A 23,143-nucleotide genomic window follows, 5' to 3' on the forward strand; every position below is an offset into this window, starting at 1 on the left:
TGTCGCTATATCTTGCTGCGGTATTCGCCATTGTTTGTTTGTATTGGCAGCACTGTGTGACGTCACAGGAAAATGGACAGTGTCTTCGCAGAGAGCGAAAAAAAGGCACTTTAAAGCTTTTTTTAGGGATATTCCGGGACCGGTAAAATTTTGAAAAAAAAATAAAAGAAATACAACAAGCCACTGGGAACTGATTTTTATTGTTTTTAACCTTTTTGAAATTGTGATAATGTTCCCCTTTAAACGGACACAAGGACCCAAAAGGGTCTAAGTCATTCAAGTGTTAAAAACAAGGCATATATTAAATATATATATATATATATATATATATATATATATATATATATTATTTTTTTTTCATCTTTCAATGTTTAAACATCTATAAATCAACTTTAGATATATCCATTGATATGAATTTAAACTTCTTTCAATATTTTATGCTCCTTTTGTCAAAGAAAACCCTGCTTTTTAATGGCAAATGCACAAAATATTTCCCCAAAAAATATTTAAAGTGGAATATTTGATGTGAAGTAATTAGAGCCTCAAATAGGTCAATAATTCATAACAACAATGCTTTTGATTCATTATTTTTTTGAGCAATGACAACAAATATCAGACTAAAGCCCCACTTATAAAAGTGTTAAAAATAAGTCATATATCAATACATATTACTTTTTACTTTCAATGCCTATATCTTTAGATCAATTTCAGATTTTGTCAAAGAAAACCTATGTTCCCCATAAAAGTGGAATATTTGAGGTCAATAATTCAAACAATTATTCATATAAAATATTCATTCATTATTATTTGAGAAATTACAGTTTTAAAGTAAAAAAAAACAGTATGCATTGCAGCTTTGTGTAATTAGCATCACTATTGCACATTTTTTGTGTTGAATTACACGCGCTCACTCTTTCATTCCACTTTTTATGCTTTGTTTTTGTAGCGCTATTTTTAAAATAGCCACCCGCTGAATTAAAAGGTGTGATCCATGGCCCATCTCACTCATGGATGATCTAAGACCTGGGGTAAATAATTACCATGAGAAGGACAAGAGCTGAGCAGCAAAGGTGGTTCCTCATCTTCTTCAACGTATTCTTCTATGTGCATATGATCTGTGGAAGACAATTTAGGAAATATATCACGTTTAGTCATGAATTAAGTTAATGATGACAACACGCACTAGAACTAAGGATTTACAGTATAGGCCAAAAGTTTGGATACTTTCTCATTCAAGGCTTTATTTTCATGACTATTTACATTGTAGATTGCTACTGATGGCACCAAAACTATGAATGAACACATGTGGACTTATGTACCTAACATAAAAAATGTGAAATAACTGAAAACATGTTTTATATTCTAGTTTCTTCAAAATAGCCATGTTTTGTTCTGATTACTGCTTTGCACACTCTCGGCATTCTCTCGATGAGCTTCAAAACACACCTGTGAAGCGAAAAACATTTCAGGCGACTACCTCTTGGAGCTCATCGAGAGAATGCCAAGATTTGTCAGGAGTTATGCAGATCTCAAATAAACATCAGCAGGTGCCAGAAGGTAAGAAAAGTTGGTTTGGCGTAATATTGTGTAACAAAACGCCAGATAATATGTCTGCTAATAGGTGCCATTTTGCGCTCCTTATACACACACCGTAGTAATACTTGTATCTCTGACTACGGTGGCCGTAATGGGCCGACAATCCATCAAGCGGTGCGGTTTCAGAGTCGTACTAAAATATTTTGACGGATTTTTGAGTGCCGTGTGTACGGTTCTATATTTTCAATTGAACATTTAAAAATGTTGGTGTTTACCGGCGTCACATTGTAGTCTACACGTATCTCTTATGTGTGACTGCCATTTACTGGTCACACCTATTACACCTTGTACCAAATAAAGTTGCTTCGAGGTCGGTAAGCAAAACCAGAATTATTCCGTACATTAGGTACACAAGGTTATAAGGCACTAAAAATTAAAAAAATTTTAGGTGCGCCTTATAGTCCGAAAAATGTCTCAATTTTTCACTTTTTTGAGTAGATTAATAGTGGCCTGTGGATTAATGGCTCGCTAAGAGGACGGTAGAAAAAACGCGGTTGTGACTCGTCGTGAGTAAAGTGCGCTCACTTCAAACTGACACAGCGTGCGTGACTTCGATGAAGTAAACACTGTTGTGTTACAAACTTTTGTGTGGTGTTGCTTCCTTATTTGTCATTATTCAACTGGCAGCTGAACTGAATGGGACAGTTTTTCATAATTAAGTCGGTCGGCTGGAACAAAAAATGCCGACAGCAGCATCGTTGGTCCAGAATCTTCATGGTCTTCATGGACTGACCTAATTAACGACCGGTACCAAAAATTATTGTTTTTGGTATTAGAGATGTCCGATAATGCTTTAAAATGTATAATCGGAAATTATCAGTATCGTTTAAAAAAGTTAAATTTATGACTTTTTAAAACGCTGCTGTACAGAGTGGTACACGGACGTAGGGAGAAGTACACAGAGTAGTCGCGTCTCCCAGTCATACTTGCCAACCCTCCCGATTTTCCCGAGAGACCCCCAAATTTCAGTGCTCCTCCCGAAAATCTCCCGGGGCAACCATTCACCCGAATTTCCACCCAGAAAACAATATTGGGGGCGTGCCTTAAAGGCACTGCATTTAAGTGCCAGCCCAATCAAACAATATCTACGGCTTTTCACACACGCAAGTGAATGCAAAGCATACTTGGCCAACAGCCATACAGGTCACACTGAGGGTGGCCGTATAAACAAATTTAACACTGTTACAAATATGCGCCGCACTGTGAACCCACAGCAAACAAGAATGACAAACACATTTCGGGAAAACATCCGCACCGTAACACAACAGAACAAATACCCAGAACCCCTTGCAGCACTGTATAAGAAACAAAAAAACAAACAAAAAAAACAATGAAAGTGTCAATTGTACGTAGCTTGTAAATAAATATGCATTTTCATGAAAGGAATAAAATAAAATGATGATGACTATCTTCCTGGATGCTACAATATACACCCCTCGCTACCTCCCACCTCAACCTCCTCATGCTCTCTCAGGGAGAGCATGTCTCAAATTCTAACCTGCTGTTTTGAGGCATGTTAAAAAAAATAATGCACTTTGTGACTTCAATAATAAATATGGCAGTGCCATGTTGGCATATTTTTCCATAACTTGAGTTGATTTATTTTGGAAAACCTTGTTACATTGTTTAATGCATCCAGCGGGGCATCACAACAAAATTAGGCATAATAATGTGTTAATTCCACAACTGTATATATCGGTATCGGTTAATATCGGAATCGGTAATCAAGAGTTGGACCATATCGGAATATCGGCAAAAAAGTAATTATCAGACATCTCTATTCGGTATACAGCCCTTGGTATGGAGGCAGTAGAAAGAGACTAAAAAGAAACACCATAACTAGCCATTCAGAGTGACTATTATGTCATAATTAGTCCATCAAAATGCTGGAAATTCCCAAGCGTGGCCATACAGTGAATTATGTAATAGTTCCAAGTCACACAGCCGTTATTTCCAATCTGACAAGACAAGCTATAAAACGCAACCGCTGGATTACGTGAAAGTCACCCTGCAAGTTCAGACACGGCGAATGAGTCCTCACTTCTCCATTCTGCTCCAAAGCGTAATGAGCAGACTGTAGGATTATACGCACACACAAAGAAACCATTCGCCCAAAGAGGGCCGCAATTTAAAATATCCGGCCTCAAGACCCCAAGTGTAAGTATGCAGTTGGCATTGATACAAATATATTTCCATAAATTACAAACTACAAACTACAATGGTGTCGTTTGGGTAGACTACGGTGAAACTCACATTAGACTTGCTTGTATTTTATTCTGTATTTCTGATCGCAGACACACCCTTCAAGTCAATCAATCAATCAATGTTTACTTATATAGCCCTAAATCACTAGTGTCTCAAAGGGCTGCACAAACCACCACGACATCCTCGGTAGGCCCACATAAGGGCAAGGAAAACTCACACCCAGTGGGACGTCGGTGACAATAATGACTATGAGAACCTTAGAGAGGAGGAAAGCAATGGATGTCGAGCGGGTCTAACATGATACTGTGAAAGTTCAATCCACAATGGATCCAACACAGTCGCGAGAGTCCAGTCCAAAGCGGATCCAACACAGCAGCGAGAGTCCCGTTCACAGCGGAGCCAGCAGGAAACCATCCCAAGCGGAGGCGGATCAGCAGCGCAGAGATGTCCCCAGCCGATACACAGGCAAGCAGTACATGGCCACCGGATCGGACCGGACCCCCTCCACAAGGGAGAGTGGGACATAGGAGAAAAAGAAAAGAAACGGCAGATCAACTGGTCTAAAAAGGGAGTCTATTTAAAGGCTAGAGTATACAAATGAGTTTTAAGGTGAGACTTAAATGCTTCTACTGAGGTAGCATCTCGAACTGTTACCGGGAGGGCATTCCAGAGTACTGGAGCCCGAACGGAAAACGCTCTATAGCCCGCAGACTTTTTTTGGGCTTTGGGAATCACTAACAAGCCGGAGTCCTTTGAACGCAGATGCTTACACGCAAAATAGAAAGGATGGCAGGCTTGTAAAGTATATTTATAATAGCTGCATAATTGCACCAGAAGACAACAGTGCGAAAACAGTTTGGATTTGCAGTATAATTAGGACGGATCAAGTTAGTCCTGTCCTGTTGGATTTAGTGACGTTTCAGAACCAGAATAGTCTTTATTGCCATTGTTTGAGAACGGTGGACCAGATCTATACTCTCGGCAGGGTCCTTGAGGGTGCATGGGAGTTTGCCCAACTAGTCCACATGTGCTTTGTAGACTTGGAAAAGGCATTCGACCGTGTACCCCGGGAAGTCCTGTGGGGAGTGCTCAGAGAGTATGGGGTATCGGACTGTCCGCTCCCTGTGTGAACAGTGTCAGAGCTTGGTACGCATTGCCGGCAGTAAGTCGGAACCCGTTTCCAGTGGGGGTTGGACTCCGCCAAGGCTGGCCTTTGTCTGTTCATAACTTTTATGGACAGAATTTCTAGGCGCAGTCAGGCCGTTGAGGGTATCCGTTTTGGTGGCTGCAGGATTAGGTCTCTGCTTTTTGCAGATGATGTGGTCCTGATGGCTTCATCTGGCCTGGATCTTCAGCTCTCACTGGAACGGTTCGCAACAGAGTGTGACGCGACTGGGATGAGAATTAGCACCTACAAGTCCGAGTCCTAATTCTCGCCCGGAAAAGGGGGGAGTGCCATCTCCGGGTTGGGTAGGAGATCTTGCCCCAAGTGGAGGAGTTCAAGTACCTCGGAGTCTTGTTCATGAGTGAGATCGGTGCGGCGTCTTCAGTAATGCGGACGCTGTATCGATCCGTTTTGGTGAAGAAGGAGCAGAGCCGGAAGGCAAAGCTCTCAATTTACCGGTCAATCCACATTCCCATCGTCACCTATGGTCATGAGCTTTGGGTTATGACCAAAAGAACAAGATCACGGGTACAAGAGCTTCCTCCACCGGGGCTCTCCCTTAGAGATAGGGTGAGAATCTTTGTCATCCGGGATGAGTTCAAATTAAAGCCGCCGCTCCTCCTCATCGAAAGGAGCTAGATGAGGTGGTTTGGGCATCTGGTCAGGATGCCACCCGAACGCCTCCCTAGGGAGGTGTTTCGGGCACGTCAGACTTGTAGGAGGCCACGGGGAAGACCCAGGACACGTTGGAAAGACTATCTCTCCTGGCTGGCCTGGGAACGCCTCGGGATCCCTAGGGAGGAGCTGGACAAAGTGGCTCGGGAGAGGGAAGTCCGGGCTTCCCTGCTTAGGCTGCTGCCCCCGCAACCTGACCTCGGATAAGCGGAAGAAGATGGATGGATGTTTGACAAAGGGTTCACAAACTACGAATTTTTCTTGGCGCAATCGTGCAACATAAAACATATATTACAGTAATAAAATAAGCTGTAACTGAGCTATCGGATCTTATTGTTCATGTGCCTGATGGCCGAGGGGAAAAAAACTGTTCAGGTGACATGGGTCTGGATGGACCGTAGTCTCCTGCCTGAGGGGAGAATAGTTTGTGTCCAGGGTGGGACGTTTATAAGGCAAAATAACAAGCATTGGATAAATATTATATTTAATCACATGTCCGCCATAGTTCAAAGGAAACAGCACTTTTATGGACGTTTTTCTTTATTTTACGCATTCTAATTTGCAAAATAGGGCAAGTACGAGGTGGCTAACGATGCAGCTAACAAGCGTAATCTATGCCGTCCATAAAACCCCTTATGTGTAACCATGTGTTGAATTTTTGTGCTGGTGGATTTTTTTTTCCCTGCACCATGACTAGGGAAGGTTGTTTGGATTGGCTCATATAAGTCAATGATGTGCTACACCTTCTTGGAAAGTACAATTATTGGCAGAAATACTCTAGTAGGCCACCAGATGGCAAACAATTAACAGACAACCGACCTCTAGATCAGTATTTTTCAACCTTTTTTTGAGCCAAGGCCCATTTTTTGCGTTGAAAAAATCCGCAGGCACACCACCAGCAGAAACCATTAAAAAATGAAACTCAGTTGACAGTAAAAAGTCGCAATTGTGGCGTATGACTTTAAACCATAACCAAGCATGCATCAATATATCTCTTGTCTCAAAGTAGGTGTACTGTCACCACCTGTCACATCACCCTCTGACTAATTCGGACTTTTTTTGCGGTTTTCCTGTGTGTAGTGTTTTATTTCTTGTCTTGCGCTCCTATTTTGGTGGCTTTTTCTCTTTGTTTTGGTATTTTCCAGTTGTAGTTTCATGTCATCCTTTGAGCAATATTTCTACTCTATTTTTTTAGCAATCAAGAATATTTCAGTTGTTTTTATCCTTCTTTGTAGGCACATTGTTGATTGTCATGTCATGTTCGGATGTACATTGTGGACGCTGTCTTTGCTCCACAGTAAGTCTTTGCTGTCGTCCAGCAATCTTTTTTTATTTACTTTGCAGCCAGTTCAGTTTTGATATGGTTCTGCATAGCCTTCCCTAAGCTTCAATGCCTTTTCTTAGGGGCATTCACCTTTTGTTTATTTTTGGTTTAAGCATTAGACACCTTTTTACCTGCACCGTGCCTTACGCTGTTTTCCTGACATCTACAAAGCAATTAGCTACCGGCTGCCACTTACTGATATGGAAGAGTATTACATGGTTACTCTGCCGAGCTCGAGACGGCACCGACACACAACAAAAACACATAATTTGCAAACTATAATTACTGGTTTGCAAAAAATATTTTTAACCCAAATAAAAGAAATTATATAATCTCCCACAGCACACCAGACTGTATTTCACAGAATATGACATGGATACACCACTCCCAGTCAAATTGTTTGAATTTGTGACGTCTCGCGGGCCAAATTGAAGACACTTGAAGTTTGGACACTCACTGCTTTATGTCATGTCTTTCGATGCTCCATCTGCACTTCAAACTCTTGTGCCCTCAACTTGAATGTTTCCTTTATATAACTGCTTGTGTTATCAGGTAATGGATGGACAGTAACACCTCCGAGAATACTTCAGCTTGCACAACAAACACGACCAATCTCTACCATGGTGCTTTCTTATTGCATGGAGACCAACCACATTCAGCACACTTGAAAAAGGGAGAAGAGGTTTTGTTTAGGTGGAAAATCTTATTTTGAACCAGAAACTAGTCAAACAAAACATTATTCTGTTAAGTAGTCGATCTATTTTGGGGTTGTTTTGAATTGATGGTGGTTAGAGTATTAAGAATTTCGCTCAGAAATGACTACAAAGTCTCCCTACTAACTCACCAGTGCCTCCATGGAAATGCCCCCCCTCTACCTCAAAGAACTGCTCACCCCCAAATCCCCCAAACGACACCTCTGCTCCGGACAGGCTAACCTCCTCCAACCACCGAGAACAAAGCTCCGAAAAATGGGAAACCAGGCTTTCTGCTCCGTTACTCCCAGTCTGTGGAACGCTCTCCCTGACGACCTGAGGGCACCACAGACTGTGAATGCTTTTGAAAAAGGCTTAAAACCCTTCTTTGAAGAAAAAAAAAAAGCCTTTTTTTTTTAGATATGTTCTAACTATTAGGCTGTTCTAGTTTTTATTCTTATTTATCTATTTATTCTTTTAATGCACTGTATCACTTTGAGGTTGTTTGCTCAATGTAAAGTGCTTTTACCAATAAAATCTATTATTATTATTATTATTAAGAAAACAGAGTTAATAACCAAGAATTGATCCTGAATCGAATCACCCCAAGAATGGGATTGAATTGTGAAGTGCCCAAATATTCCCATCTGTATTTTAGTCACATAATTAGTACATACGACAATTAGAACTGGGTTAAAAAGTCTGCTCTTGCACTGAATAATGACTTAAGGCCTACCAAAGCTGAAAGTCACGATCTGTCGGTAGCCATGGTGAACACATTTAGTCACGTGGTTAAAAATGTAAATACTTTGTGCGGCCTCAGGATGGGTATCGTTTACATTTGAACTGATATAGCACCGGAACTGTACTTATTACGCATCAACTGTTTTTGATTCTAACGTGCGTCTTAGTGGAATTTTTCATTAACAAATTTGGACGAAGCCATGTAAAATCGCTAATGCTAATGAGTAGCATGTCAATAGCCAAGTCAATGTACAGTACAGGCCAAAAGCTTGGACACACCTTCTCATTCAATGCATTTTCTCTATTTTCATGACTATTTACATCAGGGGTAGGGAACCTATGGCTCGGGAGCCAGATGTGGCTCTTTTGATGACTGCATCCGGCTCTCAGGTAAATTTGACCTGACTCTGCTTAACACGATAAATAATGAATAATTCCACTTTTAATCAGTGTTAAAACATGTTGTTCAAAATATTAAACATCCTTGTGCATTTTTAATCCATCCATCCGTTTCTACCGCACCTGTTCAAGAAGTTGCGTTGATGGTAAGAAGTTATTTATTTATTATTGGTTAGTGTGGGGCTTGCCCTCCTGGGGGTTCTTCAGACCACCAAGAACCGACATGAGACCCTGTTTCAGGGTTACAGTATTGTTTCATTTTTCAATAAGTCTCTCAGTTGCTTTCCAGCAATTGTCTTTTTTTCTTTCGTTCTCGCTCGCGCTCTGGCTCCAGCACCAACCCCGTCTCTCCTCCTGGCTGCTGCTTATAACATATGATTAGGTAACAAGGCCCAGGTGGGCCGTCTACACACCTGTCGCTGATTTCGAGGCCGGTCCTGGCAACACCCCGCTTCGCTGCAGGCCCGCAGGCCACGCCCCCTCCACAGTTAGCTTCAGAATAACAATGTTATTACAAAGAATAAAAGACCTATTATACTCTAGAACTGTTAGTCTTACTTAAAAATGCACGCCTATAGTTGTGTTCAGGGTTAAAAAAATATTTTACGGCTCTTACGGAAATACATTTTAAAATATTTGGCTTCTTGGCTCTCTCAGCCAAAAAGGTTCCCGACCCCTGTAGATTGACACTGAAGGCATCAAAACTATGAATGAACACATGTAGTGGTATCTACTCAACAAAAAAATGGTGAAATAACTAAAAAAAAATGTTTTATATTCTAGTTTTTCAAAATAGCCACAAGTTGCTCGGATTACCGCTTTGCACACTGTTGGCATTCTCTGGATGAGCTTCAGGAGGTGGTCACCTGAAATGGTTTTCACTTCACAGGTGTCCTCGTTTTGACGCCTTCAGTGACAATCTACAATGTAAATTGTCATGAAAATAAAGAAAACCCGTTAAAATGAGAAGGTATCTTGGAAAAGTGGACTCTTCCCTACTAAAAGGGAGGGTCCCAATACTTACTATACTAAAAATACAAAATATTGTATAATTGTTGTTTAATGGTTTTAATCCAAAAATATATATATATTTTTTTAATCAATTCTCAAAAATTATTAATCAAATTAAAACAGAATAAATACAAATCGTGATTTGGAAGTCAATCTTTTTTTTTTTTTAGTTTTAAATGCCTGAATTACTTCTACCTTTATATGAAAAACTGACTTTTTTTTTATTCATGTGAAATATGCACAGCATTATTTACACGTGCTAAGGTGTTGCTGCAATGTGCAATGGCAGAAAATAGTACTGCCTAATAATACACCTGACATTATGTCACATGGGAACACACTTGTGTTCTACTGGCATGTCAGGTTGGTGTAGTGTCTTACGCAATATTAACACCTGACCAAAATCACATGAAAATCTACTTAACCAAGAAAAAAAGATGACTGTATGTCGCATGTTTCGGACTGCTAACACTCAGTTCAACCTCCTTTGCATTGGTAATGCATACCAACCATTTCTTATGGAAAAACCACTTGTGGAAAGACAATGTCTCATTATAGAACCACCCCCCCACATTTCTTGCATGGCAAGCATGCACTCCAACACTTGTGCTCTTTGACGTTGGCTTGTCATGTTTTCCAGTGGAACGGTACACCGGCACCAGGTCATCAAGATAGAACTTGAGGTGGACCGGACTAGACCTGAGTGGAGCGAGACACATGACAGCAGCTTTAATTTTTTTATGTACGTAGCGTAACTACATTTGCCGGTAGCATCACTACTTTTTGAACGAGTAGCGATTCCTGTAGCTAAGCTATTTGTAGATTGATGTAGTGAGGTAGGGTCCGTCAAAGCTGCGAGCTACATGGAGAGAAAACGGACTCCAAAACCAAGCAAAAAAAATATCCAATGACCTGGATGAAGGAGAACATCCATGATGATTGGTTGGTGTTCGTATGATAACCCACAACTGGCGAAGGTTAGGGCCAAACATTATGGACTAGCCAATCAGAGGCAAGATAAGGCTAAATCAATCAATCAATCAATGTTTATTTATATAGCCCTGAATCACAAATGTCTCAAAGGACTGCACAAATCATTACGACTACAACATCCTCGGAAGAACCCACAAAAGGGCAAGGAAAACTCACACCCAGTGGGCAGGGAGAATTCACATCTAGTGGGACGGCAGTGACAATGCTGACTGTGAGAAACCTTGGAGAGGACCTCAGATGTGGGCAACCCCCCCCCCCCCAGGGGACCGAAAGCAATGGATGTCGAGCGGGTCTAACATGATACTGTGAAAGTTCAATCCATAATGGATCCAACAATGAGGGATTTTTAATCACTGCTTTGTTGAAATTGTTACTAATATTGATACTGTTGTTGATAAAATATTTTTTTGTTTCACCGCTTTTAGATTGTTTTATGTCATGTTTGTGTTTATTGCTATTTTGAATGTTGCTGGGTCGGGTTTGGTTTTGGAAGTGGAATTGCATTATTATGGTGTTGTGTATTGTTTTGTTGGGTGGATTAATAATTTAAAATTAATAAATAAATGGGATTTAACATAGAGAAAATTTGCATCACAGCTAATGGATAAATATTTTCGGTTCATTATGAGACTGTAGTGGTAGAGATATTGGCGCCAAAATGATTTAACAAGTACAGGGCTTGAGTGGAAATCTGCTGGAGTAGTCTACAGTCATACAATAACAAGCAATTACTCCTCTATTAAACTTAAATACCGTATTTTCCGGACTATAAGGCGGACCTAAAAACTCAAATTTTCTCAAAAGATGACAGTGCGCCTTATAATCCGGTGCGCCTTATATGCGGACCAATATTGAGCCACAACAGGTCTCGCAACCCCAGCCTCTACTGTAGCGTCTATTCTATGTGCCTTATATGCGGTGCGCCTTATCAATCAATCAATCAATGTTTATTTATATAGCCCCAAATCACAAATGTCTCAAAGGACTGCACAAATCATTACGACTACAACATCCTCGGAATAACCCACAAAAGGGCAAGGAAAACTCACACCCAGTGGGCAGGGAGAATTCACATCCAGTGGGACGCCAGTGACAATGCTGACTATGAGAAACCTTGGAGAGGACCTCAGATGTGGGCAACCCCCCCCCCTCTAGGGGACCGAAAGCAATGGATGTCGAGCGGGTCTAACATGATACTGTGAAAGTTCAATCCATAGTGGCTCCAAGACAGCAGTGAGAGTCCCGTCCACAGGAAACCATCTCAAGCGGAGGCGGATCAGTAGCGTAGAGATGTCCCCAACCCATACACAGGCGAGCGGTCCATCCTAGGTCCCGACGAGCGGTCCATCCTGGGTCTCGACTCTGGACAGCCAGTACTTCATCCATGGTCATCGGACCGGACCCCCTTGATAGATCGAGATGTTTATCTAAATCAGGGGTCGGCAACCCGCGGCTCCGGAGCTGCATGCGGCTCTTGGATCACTCTGATGTGACTCAGCTGCATACTTGCCGACCCCCCCATTTTTCCGGGAGGATTTCCGGATTTCAGTGCCTCTCCCAGAAATCTCCCCAGGATATCATTCTCAGATTTTCACCCGGACAACAATATTGAGAGCGTGCCGTGATGGCAATGCCTTAAACGTCCTGTAGACCATGTCGTCGCGTCCGCTTTAATACTATGCCATCTGAGTGCCGGCCGGCCGGCCACATCTAGTGTGCGGCTGCTGACTCAACACGCAAGCGACTGCAAGGCATACTTGTTCAACAGCCATACAGGTTACACTGAGGGTTGTGATATAAACAACTTTAACACTCTTACTAATATGCGCCACACCATGAACCCACACCCAACAAGAATGACTAACACATTTCGGGAGAACATCCTCACTGTAACACAATACAAACACAACACAACAAATACCCAGAATCCCATGCATCCCTAACTCTTCCGGGCTACATTATACACCCCCACTACCACCCCCAACCCTCCGTGCGTCGGTTGAGGTGGGCGGGGTGGGGTTTGGTGGTAGCGGGGGTGTATAATGTAGCCCGGAAGGGTTCAGGATACATGGGATTCTGGGTAATTGTTATGTTGTGTTTATGTTGTGTTACAGTGAGGATGTTCCCCCGAAATGTGTTTGTCATTTCACAGTGTGGCGCATATAAGTAAGAGTGCTAAAGTTGTGTATATCACAACCCTCAGTGTAACCTGTATGGCGGTTGAGCAAGTATGCCTTGCAGTCGCTTATGTGTGTGTGCAGTAGCCTCATACAACATATAAATGGGCTGGTTAGCTGTTTGTTACGCTTGTCGTAGGGCGCTAAAAGCATTGCCGTCATAGCACGCCCTTATTATTGTTGTTTGGGTGAATACCAGCAGACAGTCGAGAGAATGGTTGCTCTGAAACTCAATAATCTCCGGGAAAATTAAGATGGTTGGCAGATGTGATGTTGCCAAGCGGCATTCAAATAAAACTCGCGGGCCGCAGTAATATTACATTTTCATATTGAGGTGCGGGCCGCGTATCTGAGAACCCTGGTTAATACATAGCAAAAAGCAAAAAAAAAACTTTGTACGCTGTGTTATTTCATTTTAAATTTCAAAAGAGTCTTGGGGCTCCCATAGTTTATTTATTTTGTGAAACGGGTCAAAATGGCTCTTTGAGTGGTAAAGGTTGCCGACCCCTGATCTAATTAAATCCCTAATTATGGTTATTGGGCGCTTTTGTTCGTTTTCTTTACTTTTCTTTGTCTCTTCGGGCAGTTTTGTGTTTGCGCTCTCTTTGCCCCCCAGCGCTATGGGGATCGCGGCCAGACATTCCTACTACAACAACTATGGAAAAAGCGCCAGGGATGCCGTGTAGGCACAAAGCTGACGGAGCAGAGATTTTTTGGGGGGGAACAATTTCCCTTGTAGATCATTAAAGTTTGTCTAAGTCTAAGTCATTGAAACCAGGAAGTTAAACCATAACAGACACACAGTCATGTCACATGACGACTAGGGAGTGCGAGACAGAGAGACGCTTCAAGCTGACCACTCAAAAAAAAAAAGAAAACAACGCCCCAAACCTTAATTTTTAGTGGTTTACTCTGTAAACCAAAATCATATTTGTTCTCTTCATCTAAGACGTGGGACACAATTTTAAGAACACACATTAAGGTGATTTGAGTTCATGAAAAGTTTTACTGCACATAACCATTAGCAATTGCTCCCAAACAAGATATAGATGGACGCTTTTTAAATGAACTTTCTCAGTTTGAACATTAAGTATCTTGTCTTTGCAGTCTATTCAATTGAATATCCAGCCTATTTTGCTGATTGTATTGTACCATATGTCCCGGCAAGTAATCTGCGTTCAAAGAACTCCGCCTTATTAATGATGCCCAGAGCCCAAAAAAAGTCTGCGGGCTATAGAGCGTTTTCTATTGGGGCTCCAGTACTCTGGAATGCCCTCCGGGTAACAGTTAGAGATGCTACCTCAGTAGAAGCATTTAAGTCTCACCTTAAAACTCATTTGTATACTCTAGCCTTTAAATACTGCCCCTTTAAGACCATTTGATCTGCCGTTTCTTTTCTGCTCTGCCCCCCACTCCTTCGTAGAGGGGGGATGGAGGCACAGGCTCGGTGGCCATGGATGAAGCGCTGGCTGTCCAGAGTCGGGACCTAGGGTGGACCACTCGTCTGTGCATCGGTTGGGGATGTCTCAGCTCTGCTGACCTCTCTCCGCTCGGAATGGTCTCCTGCTGGCCCCGTTATGGACTGGACTTTCACTATTACGTTAGATCCACTATGGACTGGACTCTCACAATATTGTGTGAGATCCACTATGGACTGGACTCTCACACTATTATGTTAGATCCACTACGGACTGGACTCTCACTACTATGTTAGATCCACTATGGACTAAACTCTCCAAATATTATGTTAGATCCACTATGGACTGGACTCTCACTATTATGTTAGATCCACTATGGACTTGACTCTCACACTATTATGTTAGATCCACTATGGACTGGACTCTCACGCTATTATGTTAGATCCACTACGGACTGCACTCTCACACTATTATGTTAGATCCACTATGGACTGGACTCTCACACTATTATGCTAGATCCACTATGGACTAGACTCTCACACTATTATGTTAGATCCACTATGGACTGGACTCTCACTATTATGTTAGATACACTATGGACTGGACTCTCACACTATTATGTTAGATCCACTATGGACTGGACTCTCACACTATTATTTTAGATCCAGTATGGACTGGACTCTCATACTATTATGTTAGATCCACTATGGACTGGACTCTCACGCTATTGTGTTAGATCCACTATGGACTGGACTCTCACACTATTATGTTAGATCCACTACGGACTGGACTCTCACACTATGTTGGATCCACTATGGACTAGACTCTCCAAATATTATGTTAGATCCACTATGGACTGGACTCTCACTATTATGTTAGATCCACTATGGAGTGGACTCTCACTATTATGTTAGATCCACTATGGAGTGGACTCTCACACTATTATGTTAGATCCATTATGGACTGGACTCATACTATTATGTTAGATCAACTATGGACTGGACTCTCACCATACTATTTTAGATCCACTATGGACTGGACTCTCACACTATTATGTTAGATCAACTATGGACTGGACTCTCACCATACTATTTTAGATCCACTATGGACTGGACTCTCACACTATTATGTTAGATCCATTATGGACTGGACTCATACTATTATGTTAGATCAACTATGGACTGGACTCTCACACTATTATATTAGCTCCATTATGGACTGGACTCTCACCATATTATGGTAGATCCACTATGGACTGGACTCTCACAGGTAGATCCAGTCAACGTGCATTGCACCGGTGGCCCAGGAGCGGGGTGCCCACACCCGCGGTCCCCTCCAAGGTTTCTCATTGTCATCCCATTGGGTTCAGTTTATTCTTGCCCGGATGTGGAATCTGAGCCGAGGATGTCGGTGTGGCTTGTGCAGCCCTTTGAGACACTCGTGATTTAGGGCTATATAAGTAAACATTGATTGATGTAAGTTGAAAGGGATTTCCAAATCATTGTCATCCGTTTTTATTTACGAACCACACAACGTGCCGACTTCACTGGTTTTGGTTTTGCATATCATGATAAAAACTTGAGTCCGTATCGCCCATCTTGAGACCAGAGTTGTGTGGTTTTGAGTTAGATTCCATAGCGGTTTAAACAACTGTTACAACTGACAAGAGGTCCAATTTCCTCCTTTGTTTGGCTGCATTGTCATTACTCAGCAATTGTTTTGTTAGGGTCGCATGTACGTGGCAGCGCCAACACGAGGGACTGAGTGTGCACTCTGCAGTAGGTGACACACAATCGCTGGCTTGTGCCTCGTCACAAAGAGACTCACTCGTCCGTACTAAAGACTCTGACTTGTTCACCGTCAACTGGCCAGTTCATCTTCCGGGGGGGGGGGTCTCGGGTGGTGGGATAGTGAGTAATACCGTTCTGGTACTGAAGTGGAGTACACATCTGCGTGTGCTTGGAATGGATTCATTAAAGGCCTACTGAAATGAGATTTTATTTTTTAAACGGTGATAGCAGGTCCATTATTTGTGTCATTCTTGATTATTTCGCGATATTGCCATATTTTAGCTGAAAGGATTTAGTAGAGAACATCGACGATAAAGTTTGCAACTTTTGGTCGCTAATAAAAAAGCCTTGCCTGTACCGGAAGTAGCAGAGGATGTGCGTGTGACGTCACGGGTTGTGGAGCTCCTCACATCTGAACATTGTTTACAATCATGGCCACCAGCAGCGAGAGCGATTCGGACCGAGAAAGCGACGATTTCCCCATTAATTTGAGCGAGGATGAAAGATTCGTGGATGATGATAGTGAGAGTGAAGGACTAGAAAAAAAAAAAAAAGAGGGCAGTGGGAGCGATTCAGATATTAGACACATTTACTAGGATAATTCTGGAAAATCCCTTAACTGCTAATTGTGTTACTAGTGTTTTATTGATTATCAATCATCAATCAATCAATGTTTACTTATATAGCCCTAAATCACTAGTGTCTCAAAGGGCTGCACAAACCACTACGACATCCTCGGTAGGCCCACATAAGGGCAAGGAAAACTCACACCCAGTGGGACGTCGGTGACAATGATGACTATGAGAACCTTGGAGAGGACGAAAGCAATGGATGTCGAGCGGGTCCAACATGATACTGCGAAAGTTCAATCCATAATGGATACAACACAGTCACAAGAGTCCAGTCCAAAGCGGATCCAACACAGCAGCGAGAGTTCCGTTCACAGCGGAGCCAGCAGGAAACCATCCCAAGCGGAGGCGGATCAGCAGCGCAGAGATGTCCCCAGCCGATACACAGGTGAGCAGTACATGGCCACCGGATCGGACCGGACCCCCTCCACAAGGGAGAGTGGGACATAGGAGAAAAAGAAAAGAAACGGCAGATCAACTGGTCTAAAAAGGGAGTCTATTTAAAGGCTAGAGTACACTAATGAGTTTTAAGGTGAGACGTAAATGCTTCTACTGAGGTGGCATCTCGAACTCGGGAGGGCATTCCAGAGTACTGGAGCCCGAAATTAAAACGCTCTATAGCCCGCAGACTTTTTTTGGGCTTTGGGAATCACTAACAAGCCGGAGTCCTTTGAACGCAGATTTCTTGCCGGGACATATGGTACAATACAATCGGCAAGATAGGATGGAGCTAGACCGTGTAGTATTTTATACGTAAGTAGTAAAACCTTAAAGTCACATCTTAAGTGCACAGGTGAGCTAGTACAGGCGTAATGTGATCAAACTTTCTTGTTCTTGTCAAAAGTCTAGCAGCCGCATTTTGTACCAACTGTAATCTTTTAATGCTAGACATGGGGAGACCCGAAAATAGTACGTTGCAGTAATCGAGACGAGACGTAACAAAAGCATGGATAATAATCTCAGCGTCTTTAGTGGACAGAACGGAGCGAATTTTAGCGATATTACGGAGATGAAAGAAGGCCGTTTTAGTAACGCTTTTAATGTGTGACTCAAAGGAGAGAGTTGGGTCGAAGATAACACCCAGATTCTTTACCGTGTCGTACCTGAAAGTCGGAGGAGTGTGGTGACCGCCAGTGTCTCTGGTGGAAGGAGGTAAGAGAGTCCGCAAGCTTCGCTCATGTCTACGGTAAGAGTCGACTTATTACCACCATTTTCTCACCAAAACCTGCCGGTTGACATGTGGTCGGGAACCATGTTCGCTTAACCGCTCTGTTCCATAGTAAAGCTTCACCTTCGGGAATGTATACAAGGAAACACCGGCTGTGTTTGTGTTGCCAAAGGCAGCCGCAATACACCGTTTCTCACCTACATCTTTCTTCTTTGACGTCTCCATTATTAATTGAACAAATTGCAAAAGATTCAGCAACACAGATGTCCAGAATACTGTGTAATTATGCGATTAAAGCAGACTACTTATAGCTTGGATCGGCTGGGAAAAAAATGTCCGCTACACGTCATCATAGCGCGAACTTTAAAATTGCAATTTAGTAAACTAAAAAGGCCGTATTGGCATGTGTTGCAATGTTAATATTTCATCATTGATATATAAACTATCAGACTGTGTGGTGGGTAGTAGTGGCTTTCAGTAGGCCTTTAAAAGGGGAACTCCACTTTTTGGGGGAATTTTGCCAATCATTCACAATCATTATGAGCGACAAGAAGACAAAAGGTTTTGGGGTTTTTTGCATTCTAAAATATAAACATCGTCTCGTTCTTGGTAGCAATCAATTTTACCGCCAAATCACTTTAAAAATGCATTCAAAAACCATCAACAATATTTCCTTTACGTTCCGTGACCTTCCGTGGAACTCCTTTTCTAGCGTAGTGATTCATCGGCATGCTATGGTTTTTGCCGCAAAGGTTAACTGCGGGAAAGAGATAAGCTAGTTTCAACTGCTACACGAAACGCGTTGAGTTTGTGATGCACAACATTGTAATAGGACGCCAATCTGTACGGAGTGAAAAAACATGAACAATCTGTAAAGTATTATTTCATGTTTAGTTTGTACACAGCTAACCGGAGAGTGTATGTACTGTGGTTGTAATAACATGCAGTCCAAAAGTTGTCTGGGGACATTTTTTTCCGGTTCATTTGGGTAAGCACTCAATTTATCTTGAAATAGCATGGCTTCAAATTCCACATTTTGCAGCTTTCGAGTCACTTTCGCATAACTCTCTCGGCTTCCGTCTGCTCCAACGTCTCACTTTATCTTCGTGCCGGCTTCTAGAAGCAGTAGTTCATACTCCGTATATTCAACTTCAAAAAGATAAGGTTGTGAATCCTCATCCGTCCAAAAATAATCTTTGTTGTTTGTTACCGAATCTACCATGATTAGGAGACACACAAGCCTTTTTTCCCAGAAGTAAAAACACAAGTTAGTAGTCAAAGTGCGTTGGTATTGAAACGGAAATAAACGCGGCAAGGAGATTAGTTCCAGCAATGGTTAAAATGACCAAAGTACGGTAAATATTGTCCACATTACATATTGTTATGAAGGTGTCTGTCACGACAATATGTGTTTATATTACATATTACATAGTGTTATGAAGGTGTCTGTTACTACATTAAATATATACTTGCAGTGTATATAAAACATACTACATATTGTTATGAAAGTGTCTGTTACCACATTAAATCAATACTTGCAGTGTGTATACAAAATATGTTTTTTTTTAATCATCCCTAAAAAAAAATAAAAATAAAAAAGATGTGTGTCCTTGTCTCTCATAATAATTGTGAACGATAGGCAAAATTAAAAAACAAAAAAGCGCAGTTCCCGTTTAAGAAAAAATATTCTAAAAGATGGAAAAATTAAGATGTCTGAAACGGACTGGATTAACCCGCACACTGATATCTCTTGACCAAGTTTTATTTTGAAAATAAGTAATATTCTTTCATAAGGAGAAAAAACATTTAATATTGTTTCGGCTACTTAAAAAAATGTGTGTTTAAATGACTGTCTCGCATTCATGTTCATTTAGATAGCTAGCGATCAGCATGCTAACGGTGCTAATCAGTGAGCTATCTGTTACCGAGCGATCAGCGAGCTAGCTGTGGCAAAATGTATTTTTCAGTAACCCCTCGTCCAACAACTATTTCAGTCAAAGCGCTTTTTACACTTTTACAGCCACCTGCTGCATTCCTTTTGCCCTGCAGGGATTTAGCTCTCTGCACATATTTTCACATCCCAACTTCTCAGAACAAGACAAATAATGTTCTGATGGTGCCGATCACCAATTTATATCGTGTTTGTATTTTAGTCATAATTCATCCACCAATTGAGTTCCTTCTGTGATTGATGTTGTATTGCTGCCTTTCTCTCAGTTTGACCAAAATATACTGGTCTGGAAGTGTTTTTGCCTCTCTCTCTTGCTCTCTTTAGCAGCGTAGACTTGCTTCTCTTTATCCTGATGTTGTTTGAGGCCTCCGATATATACTTAAAAGACCTTAGCATTCTCTATACATTTCTGTTTTTGAATAGGATAAATTCCAAATGCTCTGTGATTGCACAACAGCAGCTGAAAGTAGCAATCTGCGCATGCGCTGCTTCTACAGAAATGAGCAGTATCACCGTCAAAGTGGGGTAATCAATCACAATTTTACGATCATTTTAATTTCAAACGGTACTACGACAAACCGTCGAGGTTGTATCATTAAGGTAATCGTTCTACTTCACCTTATTAGTACTGAATTTAAACATCCCTAATACCTGACACTGAGTGGGACCCATAATGTCTGCTGTGACAAACATTGCGTGAGTGCAAAATCAACTTCTTCTGAGAAGGTTTCCAAATCACATTTCAGTTAGCACAGCTGCTGGGAGTGTACCTGAACTCAATGGCTGACCTTGCTAAATGCATTGTGAAATACAGTATGTACAGTAGGGGCTGTGAATCATGATTCGATTCTAGGGAGTAGGGTTGCAAAATTGGAAACTTTCTATGGGAATTAATGGGAATAAACATTGATTGCAACATGCTAGATCTTGCAGCATGATTATCAGCTAAAACAACTTGATTTAATACAAATTCAGTTGAACATCAACCCTGCACTGTGCATTCCTCCATCACATTAAGATCAATGTCTTGAAAAAATATATCACTCTTGAATTAACATTGTAGTTAATACTATGATTAATGTTAATTAAAAATTAAACATGAGATATAAATAATAATAGAAGTACAATTGTTTGTATATATTGTATATATAATAAGTGCAAAGGTCTATATGTACACAGGGATATTTCACATGCCTGTACCTGTATAAAATTGAACTACGTTCATGTTGTTTATAATCCATCCATCCATCCATCCATCCATTTTCTACCGCTTATTCCCTTTCGGGGTCGCGGGGGGCGCTGGCGCATATCTCAGCTACAATCGGGTGGAAGGCGGGGTACACCCTGGACAAGTCGCCATCTCATCGCAGGGCCAACACAGAGAGACAGACAACATTCACACTCACATTCACACACTAGGGCCAATTTAGTGTAGCCAATCAACCTATCCCCAGGTGCATGTCTTTGGAAGTGGGAGGAAGCCGGAGTACCCGGAGGGAACCCACGCATTCACGGGGAGAACATGCAAACTCCACACAGAAAGATCCCGAGCCTGGATTTGAACCCAGGACTGCAGGAACTTCGTATTGTGAGGCAGACGCACTAACCCCTCTGCCACCGTGAAGCCCCTTTGTTGTTTATAATGTTGTTTATAATGTTTATTTATAATAAGTTGTGCAAAGGACTTTTTATAACTTTCGGAAGTTTATTTTGTACTTGAAATTGTTTATAGGGTTAGGCGCAATAAGTGTTTCACTTCAGCCTAAACCCTTTCGGTCTGTAACATTTTTTATTTTCTATCTATGAATGTACAACTTTTTATTTTCAATCTATGAATGTACAACTGTTTTTTTTGCTTTGTTGACCATTGACCGAAGAACAATAAACTTGAAACTTGAAACATGCCCAGATAAGTCCCAGCATGCTGCACACAGTACAGCTGGGCTATTGAGGCCACACTAGTATTTGAGCCCAAGTACTTCATCCAGTCAGGTAAGTTTTGATGATATTACTGGGGTAAATATATTTGATCTATGGCACCGTATTTTCCGCACTATAAGGCGCACCGGATTATAAGGCGCACCATCAATGAATGGCCTATTTTAAAACTTTGTCTGCGGGCTATAGAGCGTTTTCCGTTCGGGCTCCAGTACTCTGGAATGCCCTCCCGGTAACAGTTTGAGATGCCACCTCAGTAGAAGCATTTAAGTCTCACCTTAAAACTCATCTGTATACTCTAGCCTTTAAATAGACCTCCTTTTTAGACCAGTTGATCTGCCGCTTCTTTTCTTTTTCCTCCTATGTCCCCCCCTCCCTTGTGGAGGGGGTCCGGTCCGATGACCATGGATGAAGTACTGGCTGTCCAGAGTCGAGACCCAGGATGGACCGCTCGCCTGTGTATCGGTTGGGGACATCTCTACGCTGCTGATCCGCCTCCGCTTGAGATGGTTTCTTGTGGACGGGACTCTCGCTGCTGTCTTGGATCCGCTTTGGACTGAACTCTCGCGGCTGTGTTGGAGCCACTATGGATTGAACTTTCACAGTATCATGTTAGACCCGCTCGACATCCATTGCTTTCGGTCCCCTAGAGAGGGGGGGTTGCCCACATCTGAGGTCCTCTCCAAGGTTTCTCATAGTCAGCATTGTCACTGGCATCCCACTGGATGTGAATTCTCCCTGCCCACTGGGTGTGAGTTTTCCTTGCCCTTTTGTGGGTTCTTCCGAGGATGTTGTAGTCGTAATGATTTGTGCAGTCCTTTGAGACATTTGTGATTTGGGGCTATATAAATAAACATTGATTGATTGATTGATAAGGCGCACCGCATATAAGACACATAGAATAGACGCTACAGTAGAGGTTGGGGTTGCGAGACCTGTTGTGGCTCAATATTGGTCCACATATAAGGCGCACCGGATTATAAGGCGCACTGTCATCTTTTGAGAAAATTTGAGTTTTTAGGTCCGCCTTATAGTCCGGAAAATACGGTATTTAAGTTTAATAGAGGTGTAATTGCTTGTTACTGTACGACTGTAGACTACTCCAGCAGATTTCCACTCAAGCCCTGTACTTGTTAAATCATTTTAGCGCCAATATCTCTACCACCACAGTCTCATAATGAACCGAAAATATTTATCCATTAGCTGTGATGCAAATTTTCTCTATGTTAAATCCCATTTATTTATTAATTTTAAATTATTAATCCACC

General features: G+C 41.8%; 1 protein-coding gene across 1 annotated transcript in view; it reads right to left on the minus strand.

Moving 5' to 3' along the window:
- The window catches only part of relt (RELT TNF receptor), a 53,963-nt gene that overhangs the window by 27,231 nt on the left and 3,589 nt on the right, over positions 1–23,143 (minus strand). Inside the window, exon 2 of the mRNA XM_061919245.1 lies at positions 1,041–1,115. Within this exon, the coding sequence (XP_061775229.1) occupies positions 1,041–1,082 (42 nt within the window). The 5' untranslated portion in view covers positions 1,083–1,115. The remainder of the gene's footprint in view (positions 1–1,040; positions 1,116–23,143) is intronic.

The sequence above is a fragment of the Nerophis ophidion genome, linkage group LG13, assembly GCF_033978795.1.
Source record: "Nerophis ophidion isolate RoL-2023_Sa linkage group LG13, RoL_Noph_v1.0, whole genome shotgun sequence".
Lineage (NCBI taxonomy): Eukaryota > Metazoa > Chordata > Actinopteri > Syngnathiformes > Syngnathidae > Nerophis > Nerophis ophidion.